General features: G+C 39.1%; 1 protein-coding gene across 5 annotated transcripts in view; it reads right to left on the minus strand.

Annotated features, from left to right (window-relative positions):
- Positions 1–21319, minus strand: part of agtpbp1 (ATP/GTP binding carboxypeptidase 1) — a 287469-nt gene that overhangs the window by 118201 nt on the left and 147949 nt on the right. For all 5 annotated transcript variants that reach the window (XR_005633318.1, XR_005633317.1, XM_039750596.1 and 2 more), the window contains exon 10: positions 17201–17409. Coding sequence is in view for 3 of the 5 variants with exons in the window: in XM_039750596.1 (XP_039606530.1) it covers positions 17201–17409 (209 nt within the window). In the remaining 2 variants the exon portion in view is untranslated. The remainder of the gene's footprint in view (positions 1–17200; positions 17410–21319) is intronic.

Below are 21319 nucleotides of genomic sequence, written 5' to 3' on the forward strand. Positions count from 1 at the left end.
GTTGGGACAGCCACTGAGGACAGCCACTGATGTTTCTTCATTAGTGACAGTTTTCATGCGTCCACATTTTGGCAAATCCAACACTGAACCAGTTTCACGAAACTTAGCAAGCAGTTTGCTAACTGTAGCATGGGAGATGGGTGGTCTCATAGGGTGTCTTGCATTGAAATCTGCTGCAATGACCCGGTTACTGCGTTCACCAGACATCAACACAATTTCTATTCGCTCCTCACTTGTTAACCTCTGTGACATGTCAATGGCTGTAAACAAAGAGAAACTTGTAAATAACTCATGAAAGAATAAAGTTACATTAAAACCAAGCACACCATTGTTTTTCTTGATGTGTCACATGACCCTCTTCCTATTGAAAAAACAAAAGTTGGATCCAAAACGGCCGACTTCAAAATGGTCACCACCCATCTTGAAAAGTTTCCCCCCTCACATATACTAATGTGCCACAAACAGGAAGTTAATATTCCCAACCATTCCCATTTTATTAAGGTGTATCCATATAAATGGCCCACCCTATATATATATATATATATTTTGTCACGCTTGGGTCACAGATTTGCACAGAGACACAGGAGATCGTAGAAACAAGAAGGATTTTTATTTAAACACCGCAAACACATGAGCTTAAACGTGCTCAATGATAAGTCAGAGATGACAGTTCCACTAGGAGCAGAGAGAGATAAAAGCAAACAATCAATTCCAAAACTGACAGGCGCTGCACAAGGCTTATAAGTCGGTGGAGTACCACACGAGGCTTGTATTACGCGTTATTGTGCAAGGATAAGGAGCAATGTGAGGGTAGTGAGTGTTTCAGGGTTTGTGGTTTTCCCAGGGGCGTCTGTATCTATTTGGGGTGCATCAGCCTCCGCTCACTATATATATATATATATATATATATATATATATATATATATATATATATATATACACACTGTGTGCACAATTATTAGGCAAGTGAGTATTTTGACCATATCATCATCATCCAAACTGTATTAACTTGAATGCTTATTGGATTTAAGCACGCCAGGTGATGTGTATTTGTGTAATGAGGGAGGGTGTGGCCTAAGGAGATCAACACCCTATATCAAGGTGTGCAGAATTATTAGGCAGCTAGTTTTCCTCAGGCAAAATGGGCCAAAAAGAGATTTAACTGACTCTGAAAAGTCAAAAATTGTAAAAGTCTTTCAGAGGGATGCAGCACTTTTGGAATTGCTAAGATATTGGTGTGTGATCACAGAACCATCAAACATTTTGTTGCAAATAGTCAACAGGGTCGCAAGAAACGTGTTGAGAACAAAAGACGCAAATTAGCTGCCAAAGATTTGAGAAGAATCAAACGTGAAGCTACCAGGAACCCATTATCCTCCAGTACTTTCATATTCCAGAGCTGCAACCTACCTGGAGTGCCCAGAAGTACAAGGTGTTCAGTGCTCAAAGACATGGCTAAGGTAAGGAGGGCTGAAACCCAACCACCACTGAACAAGAAACATAAGTTGAAACGCCAAAACTGGGCCAAGAAATATCTGAAGACAGATTTTTTCAAAGGTTTTATGGACCGATGAGATGAGAGTGACTCTTGATGGACCAGATGGATGGACCTGTGGATCAGTAATGGCACAGAGCTCCACTCCAACGTGGAGGTGGGGTACTGGTATGAGCTGGTATTTTTAAAGATGAGCTAGTTGGACCATTTTGCATTGAAGATGAACTCAAAATCAACTTCCAAACCTACTGCCAGTTTTTCGAGACACTTTCTTCAAACAGTGATACAGGAAAAGACCATGATTTTTATGCAGGCCAATGCTCCATCACTTGCATCGAAGTTCTCACTGCGTGGCCAGCCAGTAAAGGCCTTAAAGATGAAGGAATAATGACATGGCCCCTTCCTCATCTGACCTAAACCCTATCGAGAACTTGTGGGCACTTCTTAAACGCTAGATTTACAGGGGAGAAAAACAATACACCTCTCTGAAGAGTGTCTGGGAGGCTGTAGTCACTGCTCCACAAAAGCTGATCGTCAACAGATCAAGAAACTGACAGACTCCATGAATGGAAAGGCTTATGACTGTTATTGGAAAGAAGGGTGGCTATATTGGTCATTGATTGATTGATTGATTTTTTGAAATGTCAGAGATGTTTATTTGTAAATTTTGAGGTGTTTGTTTATTATTCTCACTATAACAGATGAAAATAAACAAGTGAGATGGGAAAATTTTCATTTTTCCTTTAGTTGCATAATAAATCTGCACACTAATAGTTGCCTAATAATTGTGCGCACATATGTATTCCCCTGATGATGTTCACACTCACATTTCCGCTGTGAAACATTCAGGTTTATTAACATTTTGGATTGACTGATAGCACTGTGTTTGTTCCATATTAAAATTAATCCTCAAAAATACAACTTGCCTAATAATTCTGCACTCCCTATATATATATATATATATATATATATATATATGTATATATATATGTACTGCTCACAAAAATTAAAGGAACACTTTAAAGAAACACATTAGATACATCAGATCTCAATATGAAGTTGGATATCTATACAAATAACGACAGGGCAATGTCTTAGGAACAAAAGGATGCCAAGTCTTTTAATGGAAATAAAAGTTTTCTGCCTACAGAGGGCTCAATTGTGTAGACACCCTAAAATCAGAGTGAAATGAAGATGTGGCAGGCTAGTCCATTTTTCAAAAACTTAATTTCTGCTACTCAAAATGCTTTTCAGTATCTTGTGTGGCCCCCACGAGCTTGTATGCATGCTTGACAACGTCGGGGCATGCTCCTAATGAGACGACGGATGGTGTCTTGTGGCATTTCCTCCCAGATCTGTATGAGGGCATCCCTGAGCTGTTGTACAGTCTGAGGAGCAACCTGGCGGCGCCTAATGGACCGAAACATAATGTCCCACAGATGTTCTATTGGGTTTAAGTCAGGGGATCGTGAAGGCCATTCAATTGTTTCAATTCCTTCATCCTCCAGGTACTGCCTGCATACTCTTGCCACATGAGGCGGGCATTGTCGGCATTAGGAGGAAACCAGGACCTACTGCACCAGCGTAGGGTCTGACAATGGGTTCAAGGATTTCATCTCGATACCTTATGGCAGTCAGAGCACCATTTCCTACGCAGTAGATGTCTGTGCGTCCCTCCATGGATATGCCTCCCCAGACCATCACTGACCCACCACCAAACCTGTCATGTTGAATGACGTTGCAGGCAGCATATCGTTCTCCTTGTCTTCTCCAGACTCTTTCACGCCTATCACAGCTGCTCAGGGTGAACCTGCTCGCCTGTAAAAGTACAGGCCAGTGGCGGACTTGCCAATTCTGGTGTTCTTGAGCAAATGCCAGTCGAGCTCCACGGTGCTGGGCAGTGAGCACAGGGCCCACTACAGGACGCGGGCCCTCAGGCCATCTTCATGAAGTCTGTTCCTGATTGTTTGGGTAGAGACATTCACACCAGTGGCCCTCTGGAGGTCATTCTGTAGGGCACGAGCAGTGCTCAGCCTGTTCCGCCTTGCACAAAGGAGCAGGTATCGGTCCTGCTGATGGGTTGAGGACCTTCTACGGCCCTGTCCAGCTCTCCGAGAATAACAGCCAGTCTCCTGAAATCTCCTCCATGTTCTGGAGATTGTGCTGGGAGACACATTAAACCTTCTTGCTGCAGCACGTGTGGATGTGCCATCCTGGAGAAGTTGGACAACCTGTGCAACTTCTGTAGGGTTAAGGAATCGCCTCATACTGCCAGTAGAGATAATTACTCAAGCCAAAACTAGCACAAGTGGAAAACCAGCCAAAAAAGATCAAGAGGGAGAAACTTGAAACAGTCCTGTTTTGAGGGTTTTCTAATTGTTGCCACTTTAGTGCACCTGTCGTTAAGTCCATGAACACCAATACAGCTGAAAGTGATTAACAATGACCTCAGCTGCTTAACCAACCAGAAAATTATCAGACAGGTTTAATTGATTTCATGCCAGGCCCAATAAAAAAAGTGTTCCTTTAATTTTTGTGAGCAGTGTATATACACACATATACAGTGGAACCTCGGTTTACGAGTAACTTGGTTTACGAGTGTTTTGCAAGACGAGCAAAAATTTTTAATAAATTTTGACTTGGTAAATGAGCGATGTCTTGCAATACGAGTAGTATGAATACACTTTGTCTGCTGAGCATCATGTGATCACAACTGAGCTGATGGTGGTTCTCTCTCTCTCTCTCTTATCTCGCCGCCAGCTGCTCTCTCTCTCTCTCCTTATCTCGCCGCCAGCCAGCGCTGCGTCGCGTCTCTCTCGCTCTCCTTATCTCGCTCGCTTGCTCGCCCAGCGCGTCTGCTCTCTCTCGCTCTCTTATCTCCGCTTGCTTGCTTCAGCTCTCTCTCTCTCTCTCTCCTTATCTCGCTCGCCCAGCAAGTTTCTCTCTCTCTCTCTCTCTCTGGTAATCATCTCCTATTCTCCGTCTGAGTCTGTGTGTTTTACTCATATAGTCAACACCCGTGCAAGCGTATACTGTTTACTACAGCATTGTGACTGTGTGTGTGTGCGCTGTGAAGTGCGAGTCCCCATCTTGCTCCCCAAAACACGAAGCTGAGTCTCAGTACTTTAACACCAGCTTTATTCAGCTTGAAACAGCAACAGCTGTTATTTATTGTAGCGAATCTTTATAATGTTCCTTGTATGACCCATTGACGACAGGCGCTTATAGCATGTCTGCAATCTTTTGGATGCTTATACGGCTAACTGCTACAGCTGGGAGACTGCGATTGCTTTGGGACCCTCTATCGTGTTGTCCCGTTGGGTGGAATCCCACATGAGTTTAGAAACTCACCCCAGCCATGATTCTTTTTAAAGGTAAAGTGCAGGTTAATTTGTATTATGTATTTTACTTTATATTTTGTATTAATCATTTATATATGAATAGTTTTGGGTTGTGGAATGAATCATCTGAGTTTCCATTATTTCTTATGGGGAAATACGCTTTCGAGTGCTTTGGATTGCAAGCATGTTTCCGGAACGAATTATGCTCGCAAACTGAGGTTCCACTATATATATATATATATATATATATATATATATATATATATATATATATATATACATATATACATATATATATATATATATATATATATATATATATATATACATACATATATGTGTTTTCATAATCCGAGGTGAGGACCTCATAATCGTGATACGTGCAAAAGAAAGTGTGAGTCGCCTTAATATTATTTTGCCGTGGTGTAGAAAAGGGGTCCCGTGGTTTGCACTTGTCTGGGCTATAGCGCAGGGGAGGATGAAAAAATTAAAAGTGCTCACTTTGACTTAAAGCAGAAGCGCAGTCAGCGCCTCAAAGGCCGGCACAGCTATGCGCGCTGCTGGCTGCTCGACTTTGCTGGGCAGGAGACCACAGTTTTTGCAGACACGTTCATGATATCAAAAGTCTCAGCGCTCTTTGGAGGTCATTCATATATTATATATATAGCAAAATCCCCGCGCCTCGCAGTGGAGAAGTAGTGTGTTAAAGAAGTAATGAAAAAGAAAAGGAAACATTTTAATAATAACGTAACATGATTGACATTGTCATGAGTGTTGCTGTCATATATATGCCTGCCTAAATAAGTCACCCTCGCTTTGCTCTTACTTTATTTACCGTTCATTTAATCATGGCTATTGGCGGAAAAATTATAAAATGGAAGGAGGATGGCTTTACCAAAACAATTATTGATGGCGAATCGATTATTCATAAAGCTTGAATTGGTGATGTTTTTCTGTGTTAACCTCATATTTTTCAGACTTCTTCTCAAACTAAGGTGGTGCGAGGATAAAATGAATCGGGATGCGCTGATCAATGTAATCGTGTACAGTACCAGGAAATCATGCATTGACAAAAGCTCCCTTTGCTTGTAATGCAAAGTGTGATTAAATGCATTATTTTTAACGCGTTATGGAGCACATGCATCAAGCTTCTCAGCTGTGCTTGTGCTAAGAAAAGGAAAGATTTTAAAATAACGTAACACGATTGTCAATGTGACCTTTTGTAAGTAGTGCCTGGAGGATTCAGTGTGGAGAAACTCTATAGAGACAGCGTGTGTATTAACTTGTGGATTTTTCTGTGAGTATTTGGTGGCAGTCTGACAAAGTTGCTTCGGAAGACGGCATTAGCTGCGGAGCTCAGCTCAGACCGAAATTAGATGAATGGGAGGGGAGATGATGACGTGACTCCCCACCGCCTTTAACTGTCAATCCCCACAAACACAGTCTCGGAATTTGCATAAGCACACCCCTTCACCTACAATTTTAACTTAGTTATAAAGTGATCAAAACTCTCGCTTATATCCCGCGTCCTCTCATTAAACTTGTATCCCGCATTACCTGTGGGCATGTGAAACGCCAGCGGTAGCCTGTCTATGAACTTAGTTTAAAGTTTAGGTTTACACCTTGCTTTCTTTCGAGGCAGCAACACTCATGAATATGGTAGTATATGTCACTCGCTTCGCTTCTTATTGTTTTTCGCTGCTTCTCAATTATATAATGCATGTTTTCTTAAGCGCTTTTTGCAGGTCTTCCTGGTTTTCTACGCACTGCGTTGACAATCAGTTCACGTGATTACGTGGGAGGCGTGATGATGTCACACTAAACTCCGCCCTTCCAGCTCAACTCCATTACAGTTAATGGAGAAAATACCTTCCAGTTATGACCATTAGGCGAGAATTTCGAAATGAAACCTGCCCAACTTTTGTAAGTAAGCTGTAAGGAATGAGCCTGCCAAATTTCAGCCTTCTACCTACACGGGAAGTTGGAGAATTAGTGATGAGTGAGTGAGTGAGTGAGTGAGTGAGGGCTTTGCCTTTTATTAGTATAGATATATATATATATATATATACACATATACACATACATATATATATACATATATATACATACACATCCCTCGCTATATCAAGGCTCGACTTTCAGGATTCACTCCATCGCTGGATTTTAAATGTAAGCATATCTAAATATATATCACAGATTTTTCGCTGGTTCGCGGATTTCTGCAGACAATGGGTCTTTCAGTTTATGTTACATGCTTCCTCAGTTTTTTGCCCAGTTGATTTCATACAAGGGACCCTATTGGCGCATGGCTGAGAAGCTACCCAATCAGAGCATGTATTATATATTAAATAAAACTCCTCAATGATATACGATATGCTTCCCGCATGCTATTTCGCACACTTAAAAGCTCTAACAGCCCGTATTGATTTTTTTATTGTTTACTTTTCTCTGTCCCTCTCACTCTCTCTGAGAAATACAGGCAGATACTTATCCATCATGCAATACCATCAGGGAGGCATATGATTGGCCCCATTATCTGCTCCTGACGGAGGGGGTGTAAGCAGAGGAGCTGTTTGCACAAGTGGCTGTTTTCTTAGAAGATATGGATGCGCCTGTAAAAAAATGCTGAAAGGCTACCTTCACATTGATCCCTTCATTGCGCCGCTTTATCGCGGTGCTTGCATACTTAAAAGTGCAACAGCCCTATTGATTTTTGATTGTTTATTTTACTCTCTCTCCCTCTCCGACATTCTCCGCTCCTGACACGCACCTTGAAGAGGAAGATATGTTTGCATTCTCTTAACTGTAAGAAAGAACTGTCATCTCTGTCTTGTCACGGAGCACAGTTTAAACTTTAGACTAAAGGGTGTTATTTCATGTCTAGATGGCTCTAATAATGTTAAAAAAACGTATTTAGAAGGTGGTAAACAGGTTTTCAATGCTCTAACTGCGAAAATATTAGATTTCTAAATAAAGAATCCTACTTCTTGGAAATCCATTTATCTGTCTGGAGCAGATCAACCACTATAAACGAGGGTTTACTGTATAACTGTGCGGAGAATATTTATAAACAGTGTGGGAGAGTTTCTAAGAGCTTAAAACATATAAAAATAACCATACAAAACATATGGTTTCTACTTCACGGATTTTCACCTATCGCGGAGGGTTCTGGAATGCAACCCCCGCGATCGAGGAGGGATTACTGTAGTTATGTTTAAGCTGCTTTTTCATTAAAAATGTTGAAATATTAAAAACCACACTGAATTAAAAAAAAAAAAAAATTAGTAAACAGTGTGTTTAGTGGTCGCGCGCTCATTGGGTGGGTCAGCGCAACTGGAACAATTGTAACTCTCCGCCCACTGTTGTGCTGTCATCCTGAGGGACCGAGTAGACTTTAGCTTCTTACTTGTTATATAAACATGTGATTGGATCATGGAAGAATCTTAAGAAAGGTTCATCAAATCATACTTCAAAATACCATAAAGAACTTTTTTGAAAGCAAACTAATTTTGCTTGTACATTATTACTACATCAACATCCGTTAAGCTTAAGAAAGAGGACTGCAGCTAAATACTTCTGGAAAGCAACGTTGAAGATTAAATCGTAACAACCACGAGACAAATATCTTTGTTTAGGTTTGTATTTGCTTACTTATGTGTAATGTACGTCCTTTTTAATCAACATATATTTTGGATATATGTTAACCAATTAATTATTGTTTAAATATAAGGAATATTACTTTAGTCTCCATCCGCTTGACTTGGTGAGGATCAGGGAAGCAAAACGCTGGATTGAACAGGCCCTCAGTCCACCCTATTCCGAACAAGTATGAACACACACTTCTAGAGAATCCCTTATGTGTGGGTCACAGCACCCGTAGTATTTCAAAATGTAGGTATATGCAGTAAAGTTATAATTGAATTATTTTCAGAAAAGTGTTTTTTCAAAGATAAATTTTCGTAAATATGGAGTGGAATGATAAATAATTGAATAATAAAGTTGTCTGGGAGACCCACTTAACCCTTTACCTTTCATTGTTGCGTTTTTTAATTCTAGTGAGTAATAAATAAATCCATAATAATACAGATGGTATTGGCTCTATAAAAACTCACAACGTGAAATGAAAAGTAGATTATTTTCACTGAAAGATTTAAAATTCAATTAAGTGGGAGACTATATTTAAATTAAACATAGTCATTTCTGAACATTATCTGCAAAATGAGTCAAGAAATCAGCTCTAATTACACTTGAACAGTGACCACTGTGGATATATAAACCATATTTAAATAAAAAATGAATCATGCTGTGCCACAATGGTGTACTCATCAAAACACAGGCACCATTAGAAGAAAAGTTACTTTGTAGTAAATAGTTTTCTTTTTTACCCTTTTTTCTTTCTCTGCCCATTTGATTTTTAAATCTATTTAATTGTTGCTAGACTCAACCATTGATTTGATGAGCATGTTGAATTGCTAAGTAGAGGAAAATGCAGCATTTACAGGTTCATCTCAATAAACTACAATATTATCGAAAAGTTAATTTATTTCAGTAATTTAATTCAAAACATGAAACATATATTATATAGATTCATTACACACAGAGTGATATATTTCAAGTGTTTATTTCTTTTCATTTTGCTGATTATGGCTTACAGGTAATAAAACCCAAAATTCAGTACTGTATCAGAAAATTAGAGTATTACACAAGACCAATAAAAAAAGAATATTTTTAATACAGAAATGTTGGCCTACTGAAACGTATGTCCATGTACGCACTCAATACTTGGTCGGGGCTCCTTTGCATGAATCATTGCATCAATGTGGCATGGCATGGAGGCGATCAGCCTGTGGCACTACTGAGGTGTTATGGAAGCCCAGGATGCTTTGATAGCGGCCTTCAGCTCATCTACATTGTTGGGTCTGGCGTCTCTCATCTTCCTCCTGACAAACCCCATATGCCAGGTGAGTTTGCTGGCCAAACAAGCACAGTGATACCATGGTCATTAAACCAGGTATTTGTACTTTTGGCAGTGTGTGCAGGTGCCAAGTCCTGCTGGAAAATGAAATCAGCATCTCCATAAAGCTTGTCAGCAAAGGGAAGCTCTAACATTTTCTGGTAGATGGCTGTGCTGACTTTGGACTTGATAAAACAAAGTGGACCAACGCCAGCAGATGACATGGCTCCCCAAATGATCACTATGGAAACTTCACACAGGATGTCAAGCAACTTGGATTCTGTGCCTCTCCACTCTTCCTCCAGACTCTGGGACCTTCATTTCCATCACCTTGATTTCCATTTCATCTGAAAAGAGGACCACTGAGCAACAGTCCAGTCCGTTTTCTCCTCATCCCAGGTAAGGCACTTCTGATGTTGTCTTTGGTTTAGTAGTGGCTTAACACAAGCAATGCGACAGTTGTAGCCCATGTCCCGGATTTGTCTGTGTGTGGTGGCTCTTGAAGCACTGACTCCATTCACAGTCCATGTGAATCTCCCCCAAATTCTTGAATGGGCTGTGTACTTCAACATGTTGCCCTCCGTGGCAGACGTATTTGCTCACGCCACTCTATGCCATTTTTTGTTTTGTGTTTTTGTTTTTCCCCTTCTCTACAGCGCACAAATGCCTTGCACTACTATCATACAGCAGACAGGCATTGCTGGACATTGCTAACTCACACAGTTCCCAGGAATTTACCGGTTTTATACCATCTGAGCTATAGTTCATTGTTCACTCCCGCAGCCAACACCACAACCACACCCAGAAAGACCCCATAGCACCGAGCTTGAGTGACCAAGCTGACCCAGGAGACTGCTCCGGAGATGGCGACACAAGCGAGGCAAGAGGGGAGGGCTCCACGCTAGGCTGAAAGCCCACGCTAGCCGATCACCGCTACCCAGCTTCTTGCTGGCTAACGTGCGTTCTCTGGAAAACAAACTGGATGAGCTAAGAGCAGCCAGGATTACAGCGCAGCAGTAAATAAGAGAGTGCTGCACTCTAATTTTCACCGAGACCTGGCTTTTGGACAAAGTCCCAGAATGGACCGTTCAGCTACAGATGCACTTCGTGCACAGAGGAGATCGCACCGCAGCCTCTGGTAAGGCTAAAAGGGGGTGGGGACGGGTGGGGGTTTGTGTGGTACAGTGTGTGTATTTATTAACAACTCGTGGTGTGGAGATGTACCGACTGTTTATAAGCGCTGCTCACAAGATGGGGAGTTTTTACTGCTGAAATGGCGACCCTATTATCTACAGAGGGAATTCACTGCTGTGTTTTTGGCTGCTGTTTACATTTCCCCTGGAGCTAACTTCACAGCAGCTGCAGCGAACTCCATGATATCATCAGTGCCTTACAGACAGCTCATCCCGATGCTGTTTTTATTGCATGCTGGCGACTTTAATCAGTGCAATTTACGGACTGCACTTCCTAAATACCACCAACACATGAACATTCCCACCCGTGAGAACACCACACTGGATCATGTTTACAGCAACACACATGGTGTATGCAGGGCTGCACCCCGCCCCCACTTCGGACACTAAGACCACATCTCACTGTTCTTGTACCTAGCCTACAGACAAAGGCTGAAACAAACAAGCCCTATCATTAAGCAAGTTAAACTTTGGACCCCAGAGACGGAGAGCATCCTGCCGGACTGTTTTGCTCAGACAGACTGGGATGTGTTTAGGGTTGCAGCCCCTCTAGAGGACTCTCCTATCAGCATACAGGACTATGCAGAGTACGAGAATGGGTACATTAGCACCTGTATTGACAACATCGTGCCCACAATACCAGTCAGGAAGTTCCCCAACCAGAAGCCCTGGATAAACAGTCAGGTACGCCACATGCTGCATATGCTATGTGCTGCTCTCTTGCATTTAGATCAGACACTGAGACGGAGAGAGGCAGTACAGAGAGAAGCTGGAAGGCTTCTATTCTACTACTGACTCTGGATGTATGTGGCAGGGCCTACAGCACATCACAGACTACAGGACCACCACCAGCACAATCAGCTCCACAGACAGTCTTCCGGATGATCTCAACACTTTCTACACCCGGTTTGAGACATCCAGCAACAGCACAGAGTGGAGGCACACACACACACCTGGACCCCACAACCCCCTCCCCTCCCCCAACAGTCTGTTCAGGTCAGGAACACAAAGCACTAAGGAAGATGAACCCCAGTAAGTGCAGCTGGACCAGTCAACATCCATGGGCGGGTTCTCAAAGCATGTGCCAACGAGCTGGCTGATGTTCTGTGCTCCATCTTCAACCTTTCCCTCAGTCAGCGTATCGTTCCATTCTGTTTTAAGACTACGATCATCGTCCCCCTTGCTAAAAAAAAGCCCAACAACCTGCCTGAATGATTACAGGCCGGTATAACTCACTCCAATCATCATGAAGTGTTTTGAGAGAGTGGTGCTGGCCCACATTCAGAACAGCATACCGGACACTTTTGATCCCCTGCAGTATGCCTACCAGCCCAACAAGTCCACCTCAGATGCCATCGCGGCCACACTACATTATTTATTCCCCCTCCCATCTGGAGAACAAAGACTCCTACATCAGGATGCTCTTTGTTGACTACAGCTCTGCCTTCAACATGGTTATCCCCCATAAACTTTCTGCAATTGGCCTGCACCCCACCTTCTGTGACTGGTTCCTAGACTTTCTGACTGGCAGGCCCCAGTCTGTGAGGATTAGTAATAGGATTTCAGCCACCATTATCACAAACACAGGCAGCCCACAAGGATGCGTCCTCAGACCCATCCTCTACACAATGTTCACCCAGGACTGCGTCACCTCCCACAAAGATAACATCATTCTAGTCGCAAATGACAACGCAGTGATTGGACGCATTACTGGTGGGGATGAGGCGTCCTACAGGAGGGAGGTGGACAGTCTTGCGTCATGGTGTGAGGACAACAACCTCCCACTCAACACAGACAAGACGAAGGAGATGATAGTGGACATGAGGAAGGAGAGGAGACCTCACCGGCCACTGTTCACCCAAGGGCTTGAAGTGGAGAGAGTGAGCAGTATTAAATACCTGGGCGTCCATATCAGTGAGGACCTCACTTGGACACATAACACCACACAGCTGGTCAAGAAGGCTTAACAGCAGCTGTACTTTCTGAGGAGGTTGAGGAAGTTTGGTATGTTGACTAAGATCCTGGGCAACTTTTACAGCTGCATTGTTGAGAGCATCTTGACCAGCTGCATCACTATGTGGTATGGCAACACTACTGCTATGGACCGCATACGCCCGCAGAGAGTGGTAAAGACTGCTGAGAAGATCACCAGGGGCCTCAGGTATAAATGGTGCGTATGCACAGAAATGTTGCGTAAGAACGTTTCCACGTTCAAATCGCGATGTATAAAACCTAAACTTGCCGTAAAGCCACACACATTTCTACGGTAGCTCATACCCTGTCGCACGCAAGATGCTCGGTTTTGCAGACTGGCGGCACCCAGCGTCAAAGCAGTGCTACTGTTCCTGTGTGGTTTATCTTTCTTTTTCAGATCCACATTACTGATGCGGCTTTATAAATACATTGAAATTAACTGCATATTAGTTTAATGCATCTGAATGTAATTAACCTGTAACAATATAATGGTCCACAGAATGGTCAAACTATTCCAAATACCATAGCTGCTTTAGCGTTGTTACTCTCAGTGCACCTTCTTTTTCTTCTTACAGCTGCTCCCGTTAGGGTTTGCCACAGTGGATCATCTTTTTCCATATTACTCTCACTGCACCACTCGGAGCAGCTGATCGGAAAAAGAATTATCAGTATACAGCATCAAGAATGCACTGCCTCAGCTATGCTTCCTATTTGAACTGCTTCTCACACGGCAAACGCTTCAAAACCTTTCCTTTACGGACCTTGCGTTTCAGAAAGAGTTTCATCCCAAGAGCTCTGAACGCAATCAATCACTCCATCAAGTGCTCCATGTAGAACGGTTTGTACTTATTTGTACAATCACCTCACTGTAAACTTGCACTACAGTTATAATATTGCACAACCTGAGCCACTTTAAAGTGTATTTACATATGATGATGATATCATTTTTAAGATTAAATGCAACAAAATATGTTTATTATATTATACAGATAAAACTTTAACTTTATATAAATAATCTATATTGTTAATAATTAAAGGACACGGTGTCACTACACTAGCAAGGATTTGGCGCCCCGTTTACGGATTGTTTCTGCCTCGCACTGTATTTTTGCTGGCACTAGCGTGAAGGATAGAATAATTAAACATGTACTACGAAGATATTTCAATGTTCCTTAAAAGTTTTGAAGAATCAGCGTTATAAGCTTACAGATGGCTTAACATCTATTACAGAGCTGATTGTGTGGTGATTGGTTACTTGGAGAAAGAAAAGGAAGGACAGGAATTGGGGGTTAGTACGTTTGAAAGAGACAGTACTGCTGCAATAAATTATTTAATCGAAGGTTGTGCACAATCACTGCGCCACCGTGTTCCCATGTTTAATACCATGCTTTAACTTGTATCACCATGAAAATTATATCAAGTATACATCTTAGTATTTTAATTACTCAGAGAGGTGTAATATTACAAATGTAATGGATTCTGTGTCCTGTCAGAGGAAGACAAAGCACGGAAGAACATAGTGATTCACACACATAGAAGATCAAATACAAAACAAAGCATTTAATGTGCTACTTTAGTTACAATGGGATTTGAGAAATTAGTAAATTAAACGATTTTAAGATGAAGTTTATGATGTTCTACTGTAATGACAAAATAAACTACGTGGCAGGAGGTATAGAAGTATGAAATGCAGGACTTCCAGGCTAAAGAACTCTTTCTTTCCCAAGGCCATTAGACTCCTAAATAACTGACTGGAGTTTATAACCATGGTTTACCTCATTCTATTTACCTCACACAACTGTATTTGATTTGTTCATCACACACTTACCTGCACAATTACACTTTATACTTCTGTTTTTATACTTTATGCTGCCTGTGTTACTTATTATCTATCTGCTTATTATTTATGTTTATCTTTATACGTTGGTTATGTCATTTGGTGTGGACAGCAAAGAAAGAATTTCATTGTAAAGGGAAACCTGTTTCTTTACTGTGCACATGACAATAAACTTTGAACTTGAACTTCACAAGCCTCTCAAGGCTGTGGTTATCCCTGTTGATTGTGCACCTTTTTCTGGCACAGTTTTTCCTTCCACTACACTTTTCATTAATATGCTTTGATACAGCACTCTGTGAACAGCCATCTTCTTTAGCAATGACCTTCTGGGGCCTACTGAACCAGACTGAGAGACCATTTAAAGGCTTAGGACACTTTTGCAGGCATTTTGGGTTAATTAGCTAGTGACATCATAAGTCTACTGTACAATATTGAACTGTTTCACAATATTATAATTTTCTGATACACTGAATTTTGGGTTTTCATTAGTTATAAGCCATAATCAGCAAAATGAAAAGAAATAAATGCTTGAAATATATCAATTTGTGTGTAATGAATCTATAATATAGGAGTTTCACTTTTTGAATTGAATTACTGAAATAAATTAACTTTCCGATAATATTCTAATTTATTGAGATGCACCTGTAAAAAGGGACCGACTAAATTTATTATTACTGTTGCCTTTTTGATACAAATACTATAAGAATTCAAGAGATATTTTAGTACTACCTGTTGCTTTTAAAGACAGAACTATGTGGACTTTATCCTTTTGTAACTTTCAACTCTTATAATTAGAAATATCACTGTAAAACTATTCAAATATACTATAATTAGAAATATCATCAATGTGAAACTATGCAAATATACACAAGTTAATTTTTTAAATGTTGAAATTGTATAATTTTGTTAATGTATACACTATCCAAAAAAAAAAAAGAATTTGGACAAACAATACAAAGAACTGGAATTGGAAATAAAAAGGCTGATCTTGGACATACAGTATAAGAAATTGTCAGTACAAGAAATTATGACAGTACAGTATATCAGTACAGGCCTAATTTTTCATCAGTGTGGTTGTGCATCTTCCACACAGAAGTTACCAATCTTTCAATCAGCTTCCCTTTTGACAAATTCACTGGTCAAAATTAATTTTTATAGACCGCAAATTGGAGAAAAAAAATTAAGGAAATTAAGTAAAGCTTTACAAAACCAACTGGTGTCCTACTCTTCATGGTCACTTTATTATATCAATTTTTTCAATGACCAAATGCAGTGCATAACAGTATTAAAAGTTCTTATATTTATGAATATACAAGGCATGAATCTGAAATAAAGACAGCATGCATAAATTTGAAATAAAGGCAGAAGTACTAGCATAGTTTATGCAGACAACGTTATCCTAGTTTGAACTATACAACAAGTGCTCAATGTACAAGTGCATACTAAAAAGCAGATAAATATTATCAAAATACTAACCTTTTAAAATGTTGGATAAGCTTTTTCACTATTTTGCTTGCTATGCAGGACAAAAATGTAAATACTTTGTTTACATAAATCTAAACTTTTTTTCTGCTAAATGTTTTAAGACTTCGTGTAAGAACTCCACTGACTTGTACAGTAGAAAGTAAATGAGGTACAGATAACAGGAAAATGGCAAGAGACGTTTACTTTTTTGTGCTTTTTGTATTTTTGACTGTTTCTCCCAATGACAAATATAAAAGGTGGTGCTTACATTGTTCTTTTAAAGTTGATGCGATTATGTATTCATATTTGCTGCTTTACATTATTCAAGCTTTACTTTTCTCTTCACTAACTGGCTTTTTTAAGTGTTGAATGAAAAGTAACTATTAAGTTGACTTATTCTGTTCTTTAATATATAGTAATAAGTAAAGCTAGAATTCAACAAGGCTTCTTTTGTGTAATATAATTTAAGAAAAAATGCTTTTAAAAATGTAAATGCACATTTTATTCATAAAAGAACTTGTACGTTTTGCATAGCTTCAGAGGTTTTATTAATAAATATTAAAATCATAAACTGATTACCAGTAAAAAAAAATGCATAATTATGTGAAGTTTACAAGAATTGTTAAAAAAATATATAAACGTTCAACACCACTTCCTGATATATATTTACCTTTCATGCTCATCAATTCAAAAATAAAAGTAAGTAAAAACTATATAAGACCAAGAAAGCCACACTAAACTATAAAATTAAATAAAGAAAAAAAAAACTAAGATTTAAAGCACCATTGGAATTTAGCATAATGGCATACATTCCCAAAGACTTAAATGTAATGAGTCAAGCAAAACATTTAAATTTGATCATTGTGTGTAAACAGAATAAAAACAAACAAGGAAGTAAATACGCATATTTTCCATCAAGAAGTCTAGATCAAAACAACTTACTTGAGATGTGCTATAAAGTAATCGCATGCCATCTGCATCAAGAAATGCTTTTCTGCCCAATTTGACGTTTGTGATGTTTTTGATGCAACCTAGAATCCCTTTTCGAATAAGCATGTGTCTGTGTCGAATGTCGTGGCGATGCCAGTCCTGATAAATAGCTAATAGCATGGGTATGTAGCCCCTGTCAACTGCTCTTCTGGCATTCGATTCTGTAATAGAACAAATGTGGTGGAAAATATGTAGGTCACTTGAATGAACATTTTTCAAACCTTTAACAGACAACTTGGCATATCCAAATGAGGCACAAATAAACAAAATGAATTCAAATAAAAGCCGTTTCCTAAGGTATACTTATTGAACAGCAGGAAACTCAACTTCACATAACTCTCTAAATTTTTGAGTTTAATGGCAACGTGCCTGTACATAAGTTTCTCACATAGCTTACAGCTAGTTTTACCTTCTACTCAAAGGAATAGTAGTCTTTACATAGTTATTGTCCAAATAATTAAAGGATTAGCATGTTAAAATTTAAAAAAGAGACGTATGAATAATCCTTTTCAGCTCTTGATATAGCCAATGTGCTTCTATGCAAATATATCAATAAAAATAAGATAATAGCTGATAAAATAATGAATCACACTGCCACTTATGATCCAGCCATCGATTACTATCAATGAGAATACTAATGGAACAAAAAACTTGAAATGATTGTAAACACCTCCGTGTGACAAAGAACACTGAGAAATGTAGTTTAAAAATAATATTAAATATAATTAAAGCAGTGAATACAGTACTTAATAAAATATTTTTTGCTAGAGATTAAAAAGGTTGGCTAGGTCATTCATAGCCAACACAAAGAAGTCTCAAGACTATTACAAATGGTGCTCCACTTGGCTTGTTTTAACATTAATTATTACTGTACCTCCATTCATTAATGAGATGTAGAGAGAAAAACAAGTAATGAAAAATAACCATATTTACTAGTCTCCATAGCCACAAATAATAAAGTTTTTAGTCAATTTAAAGACAAAATTAACCATGAGTACTACTTCAAACATTTTATATAGAATGAATACCCATCATATTGCAGCAAACTCCAGGTGAAGAATATAATTATTTATTGTAGGTTATCATTTTACACAATGAAATACTGAATGTTGAATATTTACTGTCATCAAGCAAAAACAAAGTTTTGCATACATGCTCTGGAGTAATTTGAAACTTTACTTTAACACATTGAAGTCCTACATCTGTTGGACTAGCAAAAAGTAAATTTTCTTCATTGCTGCAGTTAAAAAAAAACTGATAAAAAAAAAGGTGTTCACTCCTATATGTCAAAAATACATGAAGTGTACTTATGATTGCTTCACAAGATAAGCAAACTAAATATTAAACAATCTTACATTGGATCTCACCGGATTAGGAAAATAAAATATCTAATTAAAAACCTCTGGTCCTTAAATGCACTGTTTCTCATTCATATTAGTCAGCTTTTTGATAGTTACAAAATGTAAGTTATTTTGCTGAAATTATTTTACCTATATTGTGAAATCTACAGTGTGAAAACATCCTAAAGCAAACCTCTACAGATGTGTATTATTGTTTTTACATCTCATTTATAGCCAAGTCATATAACTGCTTAAGGGCAGGATTCTTCTCCAATAAACAAGCACTATGGATTTTCATAAGCATAAAATATGAATTTAAAGGATGGAGCTTGCTTGTTTGGAATGAGGATATCAGAATAAATTCAGTGCAACATGAGCATTAGGCGCTTTTTCCTTGTGCAGACTGACAGATTTGTAAATAAGTTGGTGACTGAATTAGAATGTCCAGGAGTGAATGAAGGAGTATGTCAGTGTGCCCATCCATCCATCCATCCATTAAGGGGTAAATTCCATGTCAAATTCATCACACTTTTGGACATCATCATCACAGATATTAACAAAACTTGGCATGCTGATTTGGCCATAGGAGTAACCCATGGAACTAAAATTACACGTGTCTTGGATGAATATTAAGGGAGATTTAAGCTAACAAAGTTTGAACTTATTGAGGATGGAATTATAACTTTGGGCTTTGATGCCCTAAATATAAATTGCACAGAAAAGGTTCTCATATCATTTTAAAGCTCTTTTCCAGCTCTATATTTTCACAAATACTATGCTATGCCCAAAATGAACAATTACCATGTTATGAGTGATTATAATATTAATAATTATATTTTCATTTACTAAAACTAGCTTATAATGCCATGAATACCTCCAGAAAATTTTGTGTTTGGTTTTTGTGTTGTTGCTGAGCTACCATTACTTATAGGTGGCATCACATGGTGTCATATCGCTAATGGGCCTTTTTCATAGCAGCCATATTGACATGAAATAGTAGTGCAAGCAGAGGTGTAATTAATCGCATAAATTAAGGTTCCAATTATGCTACACTGAAATTGTACAGAATCTTCATTAATGTCATCAGACATTAAACATGTTGGATGGAGCACATTTTGAAATTATTTCAAATAGAGAGATAATGCACTATCGTGACTGCTTTGGAGCAATACAATGCAACCCTCCAAGCATCAGATGTTTCCTCCAGAGTTGCTCATAGTATCCAGGAACTACTAATCTCCTTAGCAAATTAGAGGACTACATTGAAAACCGCATGATTGACAATGTGGTGTATAAAGTAAGTAATGGACATCAACTGATTAGTCTATGCTTGAGACAGCGAGCCAGTCAACTGATGAATTCCTAGAGTTATTCCTGGATAGTCACCCAAAACTTTTGTGTCTTGACTTCATTTTTCCATTAAACTCATGAACCTATTCAACCAGGAACATTCTTAGTTGTGGCAGATTTTGCAGAGAATTACAGTTTTGTAGTTCAGGATTTTGCTCAGTCATTTCACTGAAACAATTGTCAGGGAACAATACATCCTTTTGTCTGCTACAATCAAGGAGAAGAGAAACTGGAGAAAGTCAGTTTTGTTGCCATCTCAGACTGCAATACATGACATTGTTGCTGTTCACCTTTTTCAGAAGCTGCTTATTCAATTCCTTGATAAGACCTATGGGTTTCCAAAGAAGATAATCTACTTTTTGGATGGTTGCACTGCTCAGTATAAGAACTTGAAAAAAATCATTAACTTGTGCCATCGATGAGGTGGATTTTGGTATGCCTGAAGAATGGTACTTCTTTGCAACATCACACAACAAAAGGCCCATGTGATGGGATTTGGAGGGACAGTTAATTGCCTTGCTGCATGATGCAGTCTATAAGGACCCATTGATGGGCAGATTCCAACTCCAAGCCAGCTATCTGAATTTTCGATTCTAGTATCAGGCACATCCATTGCTAATTTGCCACAACAGACATGTACCAATTTGAAGCTGAATTCTTGAGGAGGAGATTCACAATCAGCAAAAACAATTACATGTATCTGAAACTTCATAGCTTTCATCCGTTGTCTGCTGTCAAAGTGGATGTCAGTCCATTCTTAGCACACACCAAAAACAGAACTGACAGGGTGTGCACATCCAGGAAACCGGTAAACATTGCAAACATTGAAGGCTGTATTGTGGCTATGCATGATAAAACCTGGTGGCTAGGATGTGTTGAAAAAACTTTCCCCAGCACTGTAGAGTTGAGACAACTTTTTAACTTGGACCATCTCCATCATACTCAGTCCTATACTGTCCTGATACACTTGTCTCAGATCACCAGGATGTGCTTTTAGTAGTCAAAACCTGTGACATCAACAGGACAGATTTACACAATTTCATGCAAAGACACAACTGTTGCATCAAAGGCTCTGCTGGAGTAAAAATTGAGAGTGTAGCCATTGTTTATGTTCTTACATTCTTACCTTGCCATTCTAACAGTACAGCTTGTACGCAATTTATTATTGATTCCATTCAAGTTTAATTTCTTTCCTCACTCAAGTGGTCTAAGAGCCAACCTAGTTTCAGTTTAGTTTTTGCGTTAGTTTTTCAGGTTTATAAGGAAAGGCTTGAGCTATATTTTCTGAAAACGTACAATGAAAGAGTGCATAATCTCTCTCTGATTTACTTAATTCAAGGTCTTTTTTAGTAGGACAGTGTCTCTCAAGAAATCAAAAGTG

Source organism: Polypterus senegalus, chromosome 4 (assembly GCF_016835505.1).
Source record: "Polypterus senegalus isolate Bchr_013 chromosome 4, ASM1683550v1, whole genome shotgun sequence".
Taxonomy (NCBI): Eukaryota; Metazoa; Chordata; class Cladistia; order Polypteriformes; family Polypteridae; genus Polypterus; species Polypterus senegalus.